Genomic DNA, 19,420 nt, shown 5'->3' with positions numbered 1-19,420 from the left:
AGAAGTTTTATTTTTTTAAAAAAAGCTTATTTCTTTGACATTTTCTCAGTTTTTGTAATTTTAGATAATATTTTTTAACTTTTTGTGTTTCAGTCAGTATTTTCCATCTTCAGAGAAACAGATACATACAATTAAATATATAGTTTTTTAATTCACAAAAGTAAATAGGTATAAGGGAAATTCAAGTAATTACATCTTCAAATTATTTCTTTGGGGTATGTCTATGATTCTATATATCTGATGACATTAAAGATTAAAGATGTACTAAGACATTTGAGACTGTATTGTTAAATGAATTTAGTTTTGTGTAAAGTGGTAGAAATATTTTCTCCAACAAATTACCTGCATATATAAAATCACAACACACAAATCTACCAAAAAAAAAAAAAAAAAAAGCAAGCTACTGAATTAAATCTGATTGGCTATTTCTCTGCTGTGTGTATATCTGTGCTATCTGTGCTAATAATTTCATTTGCTACTGGCTAGAAGAAGCCAAAATTTAAATATAAATACATATATTTCCTCAATTTAAAACTGTTCTTAAATATGAATAATTTTATACATTATATATATATATATATATATATATATATATATATAGGTGTGTATATACACCTATATAGAGATATATATGAAGAAAAAAACATTCAATATTCTGGAATTTATATAATATATATATATGTATATATGTGTGTGTGTATATATATATATATATATATATATATATATGGGTGTGTATATACACCTATATAGAGATATATATGAAGAAAAAAACATTCAATATTCTGGAATTCCTCCCTACCTCTCCTCACCCCTGTTAAACTTGCAATCAAACACTTAACTATAAAAAGTTAGAGCTGAGAGAATTTTGGAAACAATCTAGTAACACAAGGTTATATAACCTTAATTAAAAATCACTGATTTGGGAGTCAAACAGACCTGAATCCAAGTTCCACTTCTACCATATTTTAATGAGCAAATACTACCTCTGAGGTTCTGTTCCATATGTGCATTATGGGGGATCATAATAATACATATCTTTCCTGTTTCACTATCAGGGGATCATGAAACAACCCATTTACAATGGTTAGTTAAGTACCTTGCACCTAGTAAGCTCTGAAGACATAAGCTAACAGAGGAGAGATGAAAACAAAACTCAGTGACTAACTCCTACCTCAGTGGTTCCAATGGTCATAGTGACCTTCTTCATTTCAGCCTACTCTCTTCTCATTAAGACTAAGGAGAAGAAGATTAGCAAATTAGGATAGTATTTTGAAAATAGTGCCATACTTCTTTAATGAACAAAATTATAAAAATGAAATTGTTGATTCTGCAAAATATGAAAGGAACTCTAGTACTTTATGTTAATTCTTTAGAAAACCAATCTGTGGCTCTTAGGTGTATCTTCCAACCCAGCCCCACCCATGACAGGACCACATTATGTCATTGTAAATGGAAAAATCAACAACAATCAACAAACGAAGTTACAAGCCAGTGAAGACTCATAGGTTTGATATAGACAATAGAGCTATGTTATTATATGTTAAAATAAGGTAACATGAAGTACTTACTCTAAAAACAAAGCAATCTGAAGATTATAATTTTTAGAATAATCCTATAAAAAGAACCAGCTAGAAAGTTATTTAGAAGGTTTTCTTTATAAGGAAGCTCTCTGTATATAACTTTTAATGCACTATTGATGAGCACAATTCAACAAAACTCAAATAAATATTTGCAGATGCACTATAAAACTATAAAAAGAAAAGCACAGAGTTGGACACTACTGGGATAAAGTTGCATTTCAGGATAAGACCCTACACTTGACCTCAAGTAAATTAACATGTAATGGAGTGGATGAGTCATGTATAGAATGTAAGAATGCTAAGAGGCCAAGGTAAGTACCAAAAGTAACATGTGGGGATTCTTAAGGAAATAAAATATTGGTTAATTGATTGAAGAAAGGCAAAAGGGAGTAATTTCCCTTTGGTCTTTGAAAAGGGCCCTTCCTCTCCCTACTAGTACTGAGGCAAGGACAGCATGGGATATATAGGAATATGAGGATCAAGACTTCTCTTAACTAAGTGGCTGGAAGCATATTTTTTTACCAGGATGTAGTATAATAAAATTTACAGGCCATTGAGGTCAGAGAGACAGAGGTTTAAATATCAGCTCCATCTCTTGCTGTGAGTCAAAATGCTTATTTTTTTAACACCTCAGTGTCTTTATCTGTAAAGTAGGGATGATGATAATCAGGTCTCCCACCTGAATGTGAGAACAACATGATATAGTACACATACAGGGCCAAGTTTGGGGCCCAGCACACAGAAAGTGTTCAGTATGGTTAGTTAAGTGACAATGATGGCAGTGATGGGATGGTGTTGACTCCACCCCTCCAGGACAGGTCTGATGAGGAGAAGAGCTGAAGGACCTTTGGGGTTCATGAGGCTTTATAAGCACTCCTTAATAAACGTAAGGTGATTATTCAAATAATTATGTTCAACTTAAGAAAAGGAAGGACATCAGATTTGTTCAACTACTTAATAATATTAGTAGTACTGATAGTATTTGTGGAAGTTAATAAGTATTAAGTGATTACTGTATGCCAAAAACATGCTAAATGCTTTATTCACTTACTACAATGATGCTATACAGTAGGTCCTAATATTATTCTTTTTATCAACTGTAAACTCACAGGAGTTGCAAAAAACACCTAACATCTCACTGTCAATACACAATGGAAAGGAGTTCAAATTCAGTCTGCCTGACTTGTGCTTAATCACTAAAGTATGAAAATAACCATTTTGCCCTTTGCCTGACTTCTCTACTGAGGCCTGAATATTTCTTTAGTCTCCCGGATGAACAGAGAAAATTCCTTGGCCTCAACATCCAACTACCCTTTCCAAACAGGAATTGTTTCAATGAGCAGCAGTATGCTGTCTCCAAGTCCATCCACCTTGAGGACTAACGATCAGATACCAGTGGAAGGAAAAGCTCTGTCACAACCCTACTCTTAAATAGAAACATGGCAGAAACAGAAATGGTGGGGAGGAGATAATGAAATGATGCATTGGAGAGATAGTACCTGGCATGGTGATGATGATGATGATAATGTTGATAAATAGACCTTGCTGTGCTCTAGCCATTGTATTAAGTGCTTGGCATGGGTAATTTCATTTAATCTTGAAGACAGTACTAAGAGGATGGAATATTATCGTCACCTTATAGATGGGAACACTGAGGGGCAGATAATCAGCTAAACTGACCAAGCTAATACAGTTAGCAAGTGGAAAGCAGGAATTTAACCTACGCCCAGTGCCTACAATCTTAACCATTATGCTACACTGCCTTCTGAAGACATAAAAATTCCAGTGATCTTTCCCATTACCCAGTCCCATACTGCAAACTAAAATAAGTCTAAGAGAAAGAGACAGCAAACTTGGAGTGTGACACCTGACAGAGTGTCAGTCATTTCAAAACAATGTACTTTTATCATATGGTACAGTTCTTGTGATAATCTTTACAACCCATTTTCAAGAAACAGGAAGCAAAGATACATCCCTATTTACAAGGAAGATGAGACAGCATATTTGACATTGGGTTTAAGTGTTCCAGAAAATGTGGTCCCAGCAGGCATACATGCTAGTAGATTTTCCCCACCTACCAAATCCAGAAGAAATCTTTCATTGCTATGTTGTTTTTCATAATCCCTCTCTTTTAGTGTCTGCCATTCATCCTCTGGCCTCTTCCTTTCTCCATTTCTGTATAGAAATATGCTAAGAGTGGTTTTGATTTGTATTTCCCTGATGAGGAGCAACGTATGACAATAAATTTCATATTAAAAAAAAGAAAAAGAGGGGCGCCTGGGTGGCGCAGTCGGTTAAGCGTCCGACCTCAGCCAGGTCACAATCTCGCAGTCCGTGAGTTCGAGCCCCGCGTCAGGCTCTGGGCTGATGGCTCAGAGCCTGGAGCCTGTTTCCGATTCTGTGTCTCCCTCTCTCTCTGCCCCTCCCCCGTTCATGTTCTGTCTCTCTCTGTCCCAAAAATAAATAAACGTTGAAAAAAAAATTAAAAAAAAAAAGAAAAGAAAAAGAAAGACACCAAGTGTATGTTCTCTGATGTGAAAAGGGTGTGTTATGACAGGGAGCCATGGTGCCTGGATGTTGGGTTTTTTTGTTGTTGTTTTTTTTTTTTCATCTTAATTCTATTATGCCAACTCCACTGAACTTAATTATAGTGAATACAGAATTACACAATTACCCTCTGTTCTGTTCTTCAGATGATATATTTTGATAAAATTTACTACATGCTGCTCTCCCCCTGAACACTAGAAATGGATGTGTTGATATAAAATTTGTTATAATTGCCATTAAAATATAGCTTACATAATGACAGTGTTAAAATACAATTATAGATGTGTAGAGACAACATGGTCATGCATTTTTTAGTATAAGGACATGCTTAGACCAGTATCCGATAATCAAATGAATAAGGAACAGAATTTTGGATAAGCTACAAAGGCTGTTAAACGATTTGTAAAAACCTAAAGGGAGCTCAAAACCAGTAAGATCAAATTTTCCCCACCGTGTATTCAATAGCAAAGTGAATGGAAGATATGAGATGCCCAATGAAGTGATTAAAGTCTGTACCCATAAGGATATTATAAGACAGGCCCATTATTTTTCCTTGAATACCTGGGTCTCTGCTCAAACTCTCCTATACAACTGACCTTTGAACAACATGGGTTTAAACTGTGTACGTCCACTTATATATGGGGTTTTTCAATGAATACAGTACAGTCCTGTAAATGTCTTTTCTCTTCCTTATGATTTTTCATAGTAATATTTTATTTTCTCTAGCTTACTTTATCCTCAGTATACAGTGCATAATACATATAAAAAAACCAAACTATGTGTGAATTAAATGTCTATGTCATCACTAAGGCTTCAGGTCAATGGTAGGATATTAACTTTTAGGGACTCAAAAGCTCAGTGTGGATTTTCAACTGTGTGGGGGTCAGTACCTTTGACTCCTACATTGTTTAAGGGTCAAATGTATACCAGTGATGCAAATCCCCAACTTTTATGTTATATAAATTGACTTAAAACAATTGTGTCACAAATACTGTTAAAATGATTGTGACATCACTTTGTTCAGTTCTACTGCAAAAACTATAGGATTTTTTTTTTCATTTCAGACAATTGTCTTTAGCTAGTAGTTATTAAATTTGGGGGAAATACACAGTGTTAACCACATTATTTCATTTAATCTTTAAAATAGTATTCCCATGTAGTCATTCTTAGTTATCTCCGTTTTATGAAAATGTATCTCTAGTTTAGGTTTTTCTTCATAACTGCAGACTTGTATATCCAACTGTGCATTCAGCATCTCTACTTGGATGTCAAAAAATTTCTCAAACCTTCTACCTCCAGATCTGATCTTTGATCCCCCAGATGTGCTCCACTCCAACCCTCTTCCATCTGAAGTGATAGTAATCCCAACTTTCCACTTGCTCAGGCCCCATGTCTTGGATTCACCTTGTCCCTTTTCTTCCTTTCACATCTCCCATTCTATTTACCAGGAAATAGTGTCACCATCTTCCAAATGTATCACTTCTTGAATCATCTGCTGCTAAAATCCTGGCCCAAGCCACCACCAGTCATCTCTTAAGCACCTGTAATCACCTCCTGAAATTATCCCTAATTCCACTCTTTCCCCCATCCTCAATACCACAGATGACATTGTTTTAAACCAACAGACGCATCATGCTAAAATCCCACTACTCATTGCCTACACTTATGGTAAGACAAAATACATGTGATGGCTTCCAAGGACTACCAAGGCTTCCCAAACTGCCCTGTCATATCTCTAATCTCAAGCCCTCTTGCTTCCCCTTTCTCTTCCTGACTTACTCAGTCATAGTGGCATCTTTGATGTTCCTCCAACCTGCCAGGCATATTTCTGCCTTAGCGTTCTGGCACTGGTTGTTCCGGCTGGCAGGGGATGGTCTTCCCCTAATCCATTCTGACAATTCCCTCACTTCACGTCTTTACTCAACTGTCACCTTATGAAATCCACCCTGACTACCATAGTTAAAAATAGAACCCACCTGTACACCCCCCAGGACTACCAACCCAACATTCCTCAGCATGCTTCATGTTCTTTTCCATATTCCATAGGGTTCATCAACTATCCTACTGTAGGAGTTATTTATCACATCTATCTGTTTCCTCATGAGAGTGTAAGCTGACAGAAGAGTAGAGATAGGAGAAAGGGAAGAGGAGAGGGGAGGAAAGACAGAAGGGAGAGGGAGAGAGAGGAGAGAGAGAGCACACTTGTCTCTTTTAGTCACTGATATGTCCAAGCACAAAAAACAGTGCACAAGAGGGATGCTTAATAAATATTTCTGGAAAAAAATACAGATGAGGAAACCAGTGGTAGAACTCAAAAAGTTTAAGTAAGTTCCTCAAGGTTGTATGGCTACAAAAAGGTCACAGTGGACTTCAAACTTGGGGCTGACTAACCCCATAGCCCACTACTCTTAACCTGTCTGGTATATAAGTCCATGGCATTCCTTGTTCACCTTAATCAGAGCCATAGAAATTCTCACTCCACTGAATAATACTACTAATGTGTTCTCATTGTGTGTGTGTGTGTGTATGTGTGTGTGTGTGTATGTGTGTGTAATATTTTCCATTTAAACGAACAAAAAGAGTGAAATCCAGCATGGATTATTATGGTAATTTTACAGTAAATTTAGCAATAGTGACATTTAAGAAATAGTTATATTTAGTAATAATAGCATAATAATAATAAAATAACAGCTTTTAAATGTATTCAACACTCATCACATGCTAAACTCAGTGCTAAAATATTTCCATGCTTATTTTGTGCAATCTTTACAATTACTTATCAGACAAGTATACTTGTATCACTCCCATTTCAAATATAAGAAAGTTGATAAGAAATGTACCTGTTTGATCAAGGTGAGACTGGTAAAAAGTAGTGAGGATGAATTTAAATTCAAACCTAACTTCAGAATTTTGTTCTTCAACCCTACATGAAAATTCTGATGACTCCTTTGATAAAAAAGTAAGTTTTCTCCAGGAAAACATCCCGCATTATGTCTGCCTGTGCTACTACATTCAGAACACAGTCAAGTTTAAAACCCGATAAAAATGTTTAAGTAGTACTTTAACAAATGGAAATATTTTCATCTAAACAATAAGGTAGAAAAGCAGGCTGAGCCCTTGAAGTGGCTTCGTTGCTATCTTCCAACAAGAACAAGAGAAAGGATTGGCAGCCACAGAAGAGAGAGAGCACAACATCCAGAGATGGAGAGTTCTGTAAATGACCAATTATAAAACTATTTAGCTGTAGCACTTTCATAGCAAGAGGCAAAATAATCCATTAAACTGAAAATTCTCCTTCCCCTCACTCTACGGCCCACATAAACATTAATGTTGCATTTATTAGGATGTATTTCCTGTGCTCTATCAACTTGACTTTCAGCAATTGTATTAATACAGTCCGCTCACTTTGCACATATATCTGAATGATGGATTTTCCCACTTGAGGTTTGTAGAAAGAGTAGAGTGAATGAAATAAAGTTCAGAAAGAGCCATCATAATCCATAATGATGGGCACTGAATCAGGACCAAAAAAAAAAAAAAACACATCTTTTCTCTTTTATTTGCATGGACAGTCTACTATGTATTTATTTCCTACATACAGGGCTACCTGTTGAATAATAGACAACAACCATATTTCATTTGGGGGTGAGGATTTGTGTGTTCAAGTTTTAACAGACCTATAGAATTAATCTCATTGTAGAACTGAAATAAAATATTATTTCTTTCTGGAAATAGGTGTGGTTAAGCAATCAGCCACTTTGATGTCTTCAAATTTCACCACAGTTTCAGGGTAGGTGAATTATAATTATTTTAAGTATTTCTGCATTCGTGCAAGAGTTGAACAGCATTCGTAGTGGTTGACAACCAGGGTACTGTCAGATAAACCTGAGTGTGAATCTAGACTTTGCCACTTACCAGTCATGTCACTTGGGGCTATGAGAATCACTTTCTTCACCTGTACGGTGGGGATGATAATATGCCTTTTGCAGAACTATTGTAAGAACTAAATGAGATAAAGTATTTATAGTGCATGGCATAATGGCTCCTAGCAAAGATCAAATTATTAATGTGGTTACTACTACTGTTATTGAAAAGAAATTAGAGCTTTGGTTCTCATAAAACAGATATGTATACTATATTGTAACTTCACATTATTTTATTTTTGAGCTTATAATATAATAACTTGATTCAAGAAACATTTAGCAGTAAATATAATTGAAAGGAAGTTACTTGTCAAACATGGAAATATCATAATCATAAATGCTGCCATAATATTCTTCTCAGATATTTACCTGAACAAAGATTTTGTTTTGCTTTTGTTAGGTGCATAAAATACATCTATTTACTGTGTCATTTGACAAAAGGTCCATGAATTCATTGGTCTGAATGTATGTTGCATAACTGTCTTCTAAACAGTAGTCACATATACAGGTTAGTTGTTGGAAAAATGTGTTTGTGACTGTTCTTTTTTGTCTACTTTAAGTAAAAGGGGAAGACAAGTAGTTAGGCTTGATGCTTACTGTAGAGTGACCCAGGGGTTTAATGCATTTTGTACTCCATTATGCCAGGAAAATGCTGCTCTTCCCTGGAGACATCAACAAAAGATTTGCTGTAATGAAGGGAAGCAAGGATGGTTCTAAAGCTTCCAAATAGGAGGCCTATATGCTGCACTCCACATCAGAAGTGTTCACCTTCTCTCTCAATTGCATCAAGATGGGATAACAAATCCTTCATGTTAATAAAGCAAATGTTGAGAAGAGAGGGAAGAATGCAGAGTTCTGAATATCCCACACCTGCGCTAGAAGGATTATATTTAATGTAAAGAAAATATATTATATTATTTCTCACTTAATGGATGCCAATCAGCAAGCCTTACACTAAGCTAAGAAATCGCTTGTTTTGGCTAGGAGGCTGTTGGGGTTTTTTTGTTGTTGTTTTGTTTTTGTTTGTTTTTGTTTTGTTTTTTTGTTTTTTGTTTTTTTAGTGTTTATTATTGAGAGAGAGAGAGACAGGAACAGCGCAAGCAGGGGAGGGTTAGAAGGAGAGGGAGACACAGAATCTGAAGTAGGCTCTAGGCTCCAAGCTGTCAGCAGAGAGGCAGATGCGGGGCTCCAACTCATGACTGCAAGATTATGACCTGAGCCAAAGTCAGATGCTTAACTGACTAATCCACCCAGGAGCCCCTGGCTAGGAGACTTTTAACTGCACATAGCTGAAAACAAACTGAAAATAGTAGAAGGAATTTTGATTAATTAATTTATTTTAAGAACAAGTGCTGAAAATTCAGGGATTCAGCTGATTCAGATATAGTTGGGTTTGAGAGTTTCAGAATATCAACAGGGCTCTGGCTTTCTCTCCATTACTCAACCCTGCCTACCTCTGTATGACTTTATTCTACAGAAAGTCTTGTCTTGTGGTGAATGGCCACTGGGAGTCCCAGAGTTGTTTTTCCCCAGCTTAGAAATTCCAGAGAGAGGAGCCAATTTTCCCATTTTCCTCTGACAGAAAAGTCTTGGGGAGGATTCTGGCCAAGGTCAGATGCCTACACCTGAACCCATCACCTGCTTTGCTTGCGTTCAGTTACTTGGGCCAGGGAGGAGGCAGAAAGTCCTTATTTGGCAATTTTCCAAAAGAAAGCCTGGTGTTTTTGCAAGATGAAAGGGGACAGCACTGGATAATGAAAGCTTTATCTGCCTCTATAAATTCCACAGTTCCTGCTCCCTGTCCCAGGTCTTCTGACGATGCAGTAAGCCAACCCAGAAGGTCATTTTCCTCAACACCAGCCTTGATATACATGACTAAGAAGCACACCAGCAAAAGAAAAAGGGGGAAAAGTCTGAATATGAGAAATGAGCTAGACTAATATTAAGATACCGGTGAAAATATTCTTTAAAAGTTCCCCCAAACTCGCTCAAAGTTCAAAGTGGGAGCCAGAAATATGACATCATAGAGTTTGGACAAGAGCAGGTTTTCTCCAAGCAAACTACGACCTGAAGAGATTAAAGACTTAGAAACATTTATTTTTAACGAAAAAAAAATCAGATAAAGTAACTGAGGCCTGGAAAAAATAATCAATTTATTTAGGGTAACAAGACTAATGAATGGCAGGAATGAGATTGGAGTGTACTTTGTGTAATCTGGCTATGGTCTTTTAAGGCCATGACACAACCTATATATATATAGGAAATGGAGCATTTATGGTTTGTTATACTCTAAGAATTTATGAAAACAAAGCAAAGGCCATCATTATTTCCATTATTTTTGAAGAGAAAAATTCCCAAAGACATCTTAATCTTATGGGCCTGTATACATAAAATATAAACGTGGAGGTATCTTCAAATATAGTATGTGCCTGCCTCTATTCCTTCCCTCTCTGCTCTTTTCAAAAATGCCCCTTTTAAAAATTGCCCACTCACCATCTGTTAGGTAAATTTCCTGAAACACAGTAAATGTGGAGGCAGAGATTGTTATAGAGCCTATTCCAAATGGCACTGACACCTGTATTTATGAAATTTTAAAAAGAGTAGGTTAGAGTTGTTTAAAAAAAATTCCTACTATAGTAATACCATATCATCCTAGGTGCCCAGTTCTACCCAATTATGTAAGATGGACAGAAAGAGAGAAAAGAGGGAGCAAAAGAAAGAAGGAAGAAGAAAACTAGTATGTATATGTAAAATGCCCTGGAAGTTTGAGATTATGTTCAAGCTTCAATGAACAGAAGGACGACATTTAGAAATTTACAAATGTATTTCATTTATGGTATAAAGTCCACAGGTTTAGATCTGCAATATGCTCCCACAAGAGTCAAGTTGGCCACTTTTTCCATCTAGTTGCTTTTGAAGGAACAAAGCAACTGAAACAGATGCCATTCAATTCCAAGTCTATGGCTTAGACCATGTCACTGGCCATGAAATACTGTTCATTCAGAGTCAGGATGTAGCAAGAGTAATTTATACTCTCAGAGTGTTTGCTCTCAAGTCAATAACAGAGAAGCCTTGAATAAAAACATGCCTATTACTTTCCACTATAATATATCTTACTTATAGCCCATAAAACAGTGGTCAGGGGAGATTTATCCTTTGGACACCATATTATATAAGCTCTCTACTTTAAGCCATCCCCACTCTGTGATTATTTTTTAAATATGTTACTCATAGTCAAAATTAATTTACATTTAATCTTTCTTAGCATTAGGAGAGTATTATTTTGTACAGGCTCAGAAACAAATCTCCAGAAATTCCTCCCTGATGTTTCTCTGAGGCTGAAAATGCATTGCAGGGTGGTTGCAGTGACTTAATTCTTGTTGGCAGAGCCCTGGCCACACACTAATTTCATTAGCCTCAAATTCCTAGATTTGAAAGACCCAGGGGACATCATTCCTGTCCTCTGACATGTCATTTACTAATCAATTCAGTGTGCATACAGAGGAGAGAGAGAGAGAGAGAGAGAGAGAGAGAGAGAGAGAGAGAGAGAAAGAGAGAGAGAGAGAGAGAGAGAGAGAGAGAGAGAGAGAGAGAGAGAGGGAGAGAGAGAGAGAGAGAGAGGACTTGCTCAGCTCACATCTTTGGTCTGGTAGACCAGCAGGCAAATGAAAATTCAAAGTCATAGACACTATTTATATCTGAGGAGTCATTCTTGCCCAGGTCCTAATTTTCAGGAAAGAACTTCATTCCAGTTTTTTCTGACAACAACATTAGTTACATTTATTACTATCTCATTACTCCTTCCTGTCCCCCACCCCCAGTGTGTAGTACTTAAGTCACTAAGTCACTAAGTATTCCTTCCTCCAGCCTAGAAGCTTATCTCACCGTAATTTTTTATCTCAAATGATAGGTTTGGCATGGTTCCCACAGCAACCTACTGGGCCCTGGAAAAGAAAACTCAAATCTCTGGAGAGCTAAGAATTCAATCATTTACAGGAGCTTCTTTTATATAGGACAATCTTAATTGAGCTGAACCCTGCAGTCCCAGAGAAGATTCACCTACAGTTCTTTCCCTCTCTCTCTAAATTGATTGTGCTTTGGAACAATGGGTCTGTGTACCACTATTCTCTCTATTCATTTTGTAGGCTTACAGAAGCTGGGAAATTAGGGATTAGACTTGCATGCCCAGAGCTCCTACAATCACGTGCGAAAGAAAAAAAAAAAAAAAAAAAACAAAGGCTACTGGGAGAGACTGTTGGAATATATAGCTATATATTCCAACAGGGGCAATGGTGAAGCAGGATACCCACACCAAGAGTTATACCCGGCTTGTAGCACAAGCCACAAGTTGGTGCATTCTTCCTGCTACCCAGCCTCTTCTCCATAAATGCAGGTGAAAACTGGGGGCTCTTTTTCCCTCAGCTGTTCAATCCAACATGAATAGCTGCAATTTGCAAATTAGAGGAAAATGACAGTGTTTTCTCTGAATGGTTGTGGTCCCAACCCACACTAACATTGGCATTCAGTTCCTTTCTTCCCAGCCCAGGGAATGGGGGAATAAGGCAAGCTATTTCTTTTGCTCACAAGAGCCTCAGGTTCACACACCAGAGGAAGAATCAGCTCCCCCTGGAATCTTTCTCAGCAAACACAGTCCTTCAGCCTGCTCTGCAATTCCTCTCCTGACTTGAACATTGCACTCTTTTTCAGACAAACAGGCCCATCTGCAGTACTACCAGTGCTCTGAGTAAAGAGAGGAACAGGCACCAAAATAATTTAAACATGTGAAACACCAAATATGCCTTTGACCCCCGGGGCTCCGGGCTCACAGGGTTGCGAGTGGCCCTAGTGGTTCCCAGGTGATCTCTGACTTCACTTTCTCCTGCAGCACTGCCCTCTTAAGTTGCCAGGCTTTAAGCTCAGACAGGAAGGAAGTGCTTCTGGGTTTGGCTTACAATAACCCAACCTCTTCCCAAAAGCATCATCTCAGAATGAAGGCTGCCCCCAAAGCATTTTTCGGGTTTGCAGATATCTAGGGACTCCCACAACAGCATACTCCAGAAGTGTTAGGGATGTTCAGAAGATCAGAGGGGCCATACCAGGCTGCAGCCTTGGACAGGCACTTGTCTTTCTAGTGCACACACAAACTTCACACTCCTAGGTGCTGATGTGGTGACAGTTTGAATCTCAAAAGGAATCCCCTTCAGAAACCCAATACCCTTTGGGAAAGCATTAGGAAGGGAGCCAATTCGTTAGATATGGGGAGCATAAGGACACCAGGGTTAGCCAGAACATCTAGAGAAGGGATTAATTGGGTTGGGGCACTACCTGGCAGGGAGAGAGCTGTGCATTAGGAAAGGATCATCTCAAGACAGAGATGAAAAAAAAAAAAAAAAACAACCAAAAACAAAAACACCAAAACCTTGGGGGTGGGGGTAGAGAGGAAGAAAAGAATCAGAAACTGAAAGAGGGAGAGAGAAGAAGAAAAACACAAAGGAGGGAGAAAAAGAAAAAAAAAAGAAATAGAAAGACGGAGAAACAAGGAGAAGGGAACCCACAATCACACAGACCCTGGAACTCAATTTCTTAAAATCCAAAATGCATCAGTTTATACCCAATGCAGCACAGGAGCCACGGGGCACAAAATGCGGGAGCGGGCGGAGAGAGAGCACTGCAGTAGAACCCACCGCTCAGCTGCCCCGGATCCGCCTTCCTCCCATTTTCGCCGTTGCCCTCTGGCGCCCGGAGCAGGAGGGCGGCCGGCATTGCTCAGCGCACCCTAGTGCCTCCCTCCAGGCTCCTTCTCGCCTGGCTCCGGGAATCGTTTTCGGAGCCGAGGGAAGGGTTGGGGGGCTGTGGTAGGGAGGTCGTGGGAAGGATGGGCGGAGGGCGGAGGCAGCGAAAGCGATTTTGTTTCGCAGTTAGCATGAGCTCATCTCTGGGCTCTGAAGTGACAGGAGTAGAAAGCTGATCGCCCAGCTCCTGCCAGTGGCCGGACTGCAAATGCAATTTAGACGGTGCAAACACTTGCCCAGAGCAAATCACCCTTGGGTCACGTCTGCGGGTGGCATCTCCCCACTTGGGGAGCGTCCCCGCGCCTTCCGCCCCAAAGCCCTCGCGGAGACAGGCTACAGGTCGGGAGATCCAACCCGAGACAGATGGGCAATTGACATCCACGCGTAGGTGAAAACCTAGCCCTCGGTTTAAGAAGTGCCTCCCTAAGCTCTTCTTGAAATTTTCCAAGCGAGCTGCGGCTTGCCGGGTGGCTTGGGGCTGGGAAGCTGGGGAGTTGAGAAATGCCCAGTTTCGAGGCGTCTTCTCATCTTTCATATTCCACGAGCCCAACCGGCTCTCACAGGAGCCCGGCACTTTTACAAGCCTGTTTTTGGACCATATTTCACTCTAATGCAAACCCATTTAAATCATCGCCTTGTTTTTCGCAGATTGCTTCTTGTAAATGGGGCCATAAATCCAGGATGTCAAGCCGGATGGAGTGGAGCGCGGACAGGGGAGAGATGGAAGGGAAATGAACCAAGCAGGGAAGGTACCTCCTCGGGTGGGGTGGGAGGGATTCGCAGGATCTCCAGGGTGAAACTGCGAGAAGGCTGACCTGACCCCGCACCCCTGGAGTCCAAGCCAGCTTTTAGGATTAAGAGCGCGGGGAGCTAAAGCGCGCTCTGCCCCGGAGGGAGCGCCTCCCTACCTGGAAGAGCCTCAGGATGTTGGCTACCATGATGGAGACCGAACTCCCTGAAGCCCCAATCACTCCAACTACTTTCTCCGGCTTGACGAAAACCGGAGGCTCGCCGTTGGTGCAGCGCACGTCGGAGGTGTCCTTCTGGATGAGCGCCTGGACGAAAGTGAGCGACTGTTCGAGCGCGTAAGTGTCCCTGGAACAAGTGTCCAGGATCCGCGCGCCCAGCGTCACGTTGGGCAGCAGGTTGGGATCGCTGTTGATCTGGTCCAGGGCGTAGAGCATCGCTTCCAGCCTGTGGATCCCGTTCTCCCTCTTGATGTCGCCGCAGGGCACTCCGCTAGGACCCTTGGCATGCACCGGGAACAGCCCCCCGAGGGTGACGTCCCCCTCGATCCGGATAGAGTGCGGGGCGTACATCTCCTGGCCGCGCGCCGCCGCCGCCAGCGCGCACAGGAGCACCTCCAGCACGCAGCAGGGGAACTTCATCAAAGTCAGGACGCGGAGCAGCTTCCCCAGCTGGACCATGCTGCTCCGGCTGCTGCGGTGGTGGCGGCAGCGCTGGAGGGGATGGTGGCGGGCTCGCCGGGGTCCGGGCCCCTTGGGGTGAGGTCCTCCGGGGAAGCCCTGAGACTCCTGCAGGCACGGAGGGTGGGGGCGCCCGGGGAGGGGCAGCCAGAGAAGATGGGGGGTCCCGCGGCGCCTGCCAGATTGGGGCTCCGTGCGCTCACGGGTTCGCCGGCCCGCGCGCCGCGCTCGCGCTCCCCGGCTTGCCGCTCGCGCTCTCCAACAACCCAGCACTGGGGAGAGGGCAAGGATTGCTATCGCTTTAAATGGTCGTTCGGCTCCCTTTCCTCCTCCTCCCACTCCCTCCCTCCTTCGCTAGCTCTCCGACACTCCCCACCCTTCCCAGAGCCCGTCCTCCCCACTGGTTTGCATCATCACGCAGGGAGGGGCTGCGTGCTGAGGTAAGGAGGGGGGAATGGGTGGGCGGCAAAGCAGGGAGTGCCTCCGACTGGGAGTTTCGCGGTCCCCAGGGAATCTGAGGATTGCAGGTCTCAGGCGAGGGCTGAACTCCCTTCTTACGGTAGAAGCGTCCAGCTCGCCCGCCTGCACCCACTGGCACATTCTAGGCACGGGTGGCAGCAACCCCAGGAGGGGGCAGGGATATCCGGTGCTGACTGCTCCCAACCCTGAGGTCGCGAACCCTGGCTGTCAGATCCCTGAGACTGCGAGCGAGTCGCTAGGTAGAGAACGCAGTGATGAAGGGGAGGTGGGAGATCCCACTCTCTACTACTAATCCGTCTGGACCAGTTTTTAAGAAAGACACACGTACACACAGGAGCCTGATTCATGACTTAAAGAACCTTTACCCGGAGACTTCTTGCGGGGGAGGGGGGGGGGGGTTGGGGGTAGGAACCAGGCACCGGACAAGCTCTTAGGAAAACACGCCAAGAAACGTTAGGAATGTAAGTGCACCCTGGTCTTCAAGGGTTACTGGGGGGCAGACAAGGATGAACTGAGGTCTCTAGCAAATCTGTGGTGGAAACCTCGGACTCCCCTCTTTTCATTCTATCATCGCCAGAGATGTAACAACTGAGAACTCTGCAAAGCGCACTTTCTTCTCTGGTGCTGACAGGTATAAGGCTCCCTCCTACCCTTTTCCAAAGATGTTTCTGGGCTGCTGACAGGTTTTTGCAGGCAGGAAACAGCAGGAAAGAGGTGACAGTAGGAGGAAGAAAGAAAGGCAGGTAGAAGTCTCCCAGATGATCCAGATACCTTTCTCTCTTTTTCTGGCTGGAGATTTGGTAGCTAAATCAGGATACCAGGACAGGCTGCAGTGCAGTTAGAAAGCTGATTTTCAAAGGTGTCCTCTCCTGCTGGCTGAGACCGAACTTTGGCTATTAAAGCAACAGGTGGCCCTAGTTCTTATATGAAGAAAGGATTATGTCTCTGTCCTTGGTACCAGAAGGGACTCAGGATGGTTAACTCCTTTCTTGCTGAGGTTTTCTGTTGGAGTGCAGCAAAAATATATTATACAGATTTAAGAATGGAGAGAAAACCAGAAGCAAGGCTATACTGGTTGCTGTTGTTGTTACTGTTGTAAGAAAAATGTCCTAGTACAACAAACAACATAACACACACACACACACACACACACACACACACACACACACACAATACAAGGTCAGAAGACTGGTAGTGGGTTGTCTCTGTCTCCAACTACCTGTGTGTACTCAGCATTTCTGTTTTCTTGTCTAGGTTTTAGACAAGAAATAATGTGTGAAATAGTGAGATTGAACAGGATGCTCTCCATGTTATCCCAAATCTTCTGTTAAAACAGGCCATATCCCTTTGGCCATCGGGCTCTTTTTAAGCCAATATCCTCTATTGCTTTCTGCATAGGAGACCAGTTTTTTGATCTCCAAAGAACATTACAAACATTTCCTGCTATAGAGGACTTTTTCCCCCTTGCTTACCATCTATTCCTCTCCCTTATAGGGACGATCCAAGCCATCAGTTTCTTTTTGGATAGGCCCTTCCTCCATGTTTCATACTTATGATTTGAGAATGGACCCACTATCTTACAATTTAGGACTGGTGACTGGCTATTGTGATGAGTTCAAGGATGAGAATAGAGCCCAACCAGAGCTATGCATGGCTAATCCCTTGACTTTGGCTGCAGCACCTACTATAGTATAACAGGGTTACCACTATCCAATAGACAATCTGTGAGTGAGTTAGAGAAAAACAAGGGGACCTCCCTTCCTCAAACTACTTCAAGTGTATCTTATGGAAAATGTTACACTATTATTATTTTTAAAGAACACAACATTATATGGTCTTCAAGTAAACAGTGTTGCAATTAATATACTGATCTATTTTTGTATACAATGTATCAATCAGTCTTAAATAGGATGCACCTGCTACAACCTTATGCTGTCACAGCCCCCATTGTTTCCTATCAGTCCTGAAGCTGTAAGGATATAAGCCTGTAGCTGTGCTAGGAGCTTCCACATAAACAGAGAGATATCTGAATCTTATAACAAGAGATGTAAGAGAGGGAAGAAGGAAAGGAGAAATCAGGCTGGGGGTAGAGGGAGATAGGGGTCTGATAAAAACATCTGAACTCTTGGACCCAGGCAGGTCTGAAAGATTGCCTCTGGATTTTTTTCAATTTTATAGTATTTTTTTCTCTTGTTTGAAACCAAAAGGATCTTCTAATTCACCTGTTCTAAAACACTGGCTCAAAAAGGATGGGAGAGCTAAAATGGATAACTTAAGGTACCATCAGCTAATTTGGAAAGGGAAAGAGAAGCAAAGCAATAGAAAGGCATACTTGGGAACACAAGTACTATGATCCTAGAATTTAGGTGTTAGTGCCTCAGGCTGTATTTCACAGAGACTATATCCTTATTCAGTTTTTAATTTAAGGCTATTTATTAGGAACTCAGTGAAAAAAAAATATTTGAAAAGTTGGGTAACAAGTAATGTCACTTGATTTTTCACCTGCCCACGTCCCAGTCCACGTTTTACTCTTCCATTTCCATTGTGCATTTGTGATTGCTCAATAAATATTGCTTGGCTGAGTATCAAATGTTGCCTTACTCTGTGTTGTCTCTTTGCTCTGCTCATTCTCCCCAAACATCTGGCAGCAATCATTATCTTCTTTTTATTGCAGTCATCTGTGTTCATGTCTTATCTCCCTTGCTAAGTTGTAAGATCCTTGAGGGTAAGGGCTGGTATTATTTATCTCTTACTCCCGGACAATGTTTAGAATGGTGTTTTGTACCTAAAAAGCACTTATGTGTTGAATGAATCAGAACTGGTTTTGCCATTCCCTGCTGCCTTTATTTGATAGTGATGGAAACCTCAAGTGGGCAGAGCAGAAACAATATCAGATAAATGACTGTCCTCTTAGTCACAGTATGCAGTTTCTAGAGCTTAAAGGATAATTAGTAGATTGTGAAATAATTTCATTTTACAAAAACTGCCTAAGATTGAAATACCTTAAAGCTCTTGATCAACTATAAAAGAGGGCTTCAATTGATTCTTCCTGAGTCAAGTGATAATTCTTGAACTAGTAACTTGGGCCATTGTCACAGGCTGGTTGAGAAAGAGCAGAAGCCAGGCACTAGCACTACTTGAACTGAATGGAAAGAGTGATCTGTTACCAGAAAACCGGGGAAGTGACGGTGAGCTTGCAAAATCCATGTCGGCAGATACAGTTCTTATAAGTACATCCAGTACTTACAGTATCGAATTCATCTTTACATCTTTAGCCACAGAGCATAGGATCTGGAACCTTAACTAGAGACATGGGTGTGTGTGTGTGTGTGTGTGTGTGTGTGTGTGTGTGTGTTGAGGTTATATGAATTAAAAATCTTTGTGTAAGACTGGTTAATCTAAAACCAGGCCAGTCATTCTTCTAGTGTCATATTAAATTGGAAGAGAATCTAGTTTTAGGTGCAAAGACCATAATTATAAAGTGTGTTCACAGGCTTGGTTCTGTGTAGTCCTTAATCTGTCTTCACCCAGGGATTAGTAAAACTGTGTAACTCAAATTAAGGGCTCAGTTCTAATTTTATCTTTTTAGCACTGTGTTTTCTTAATCATCTCAGTTTTATTTATTTGCTTTGTTGTTCTCCTCTACCCATGATATTTCTGCAGAAAAT

General features: G+C 41.1%; 1 protein-coding gene across 2 annotated transcripts in view; it reads right to left on the bottom strand.

Annotated features, from left to right (window-relative positions):
• Positions 1-15,593, bottom strand: part of GRM7 (glutamate metabotropic receptor 7) — an 859,113-nt gene extending 843,520 nt beyond the window's left edge. For both annotated transcript variants that reach the window (XM_043587992.1, XM_043587990.1), the window contains exon 1: positions 14,754-15,593. In XM_043587992.1, coding sequence (XP_043443927.1) covers positions 14,754-15,272 — 519 coding nt within the window. In that variant the 5' untranslated portion in view covers positions 15,273-15,593. The remainder of the gene's footprint in view (positions 1-14,753) is intronic.
• Between the last annotated feature and the right edge of the window lie 3,827 nt (positions 15,594-19,420).

The sequence above is a fragment of the Prionailurus bengalensis genome, chromosome A2 (assembly GCF_016509475.1).
Source record: "Prionailurus bengalensis isolate Pbe53 chromosome A2, Fcat_Pben_1.1_paternal_pri, whole genome shotgun sequence".
Taxonomy (NCBI): Eukaryota; Metazoa; Chordata; class Mammalia; order Carnivora; family Felidae; genus Prionailurus; species Prionailurus bengalensis.
Note: the sequence above shows the minus strand (reverse complement) of the source record. Positions and strands in the feature narration are given on the sequence as shown.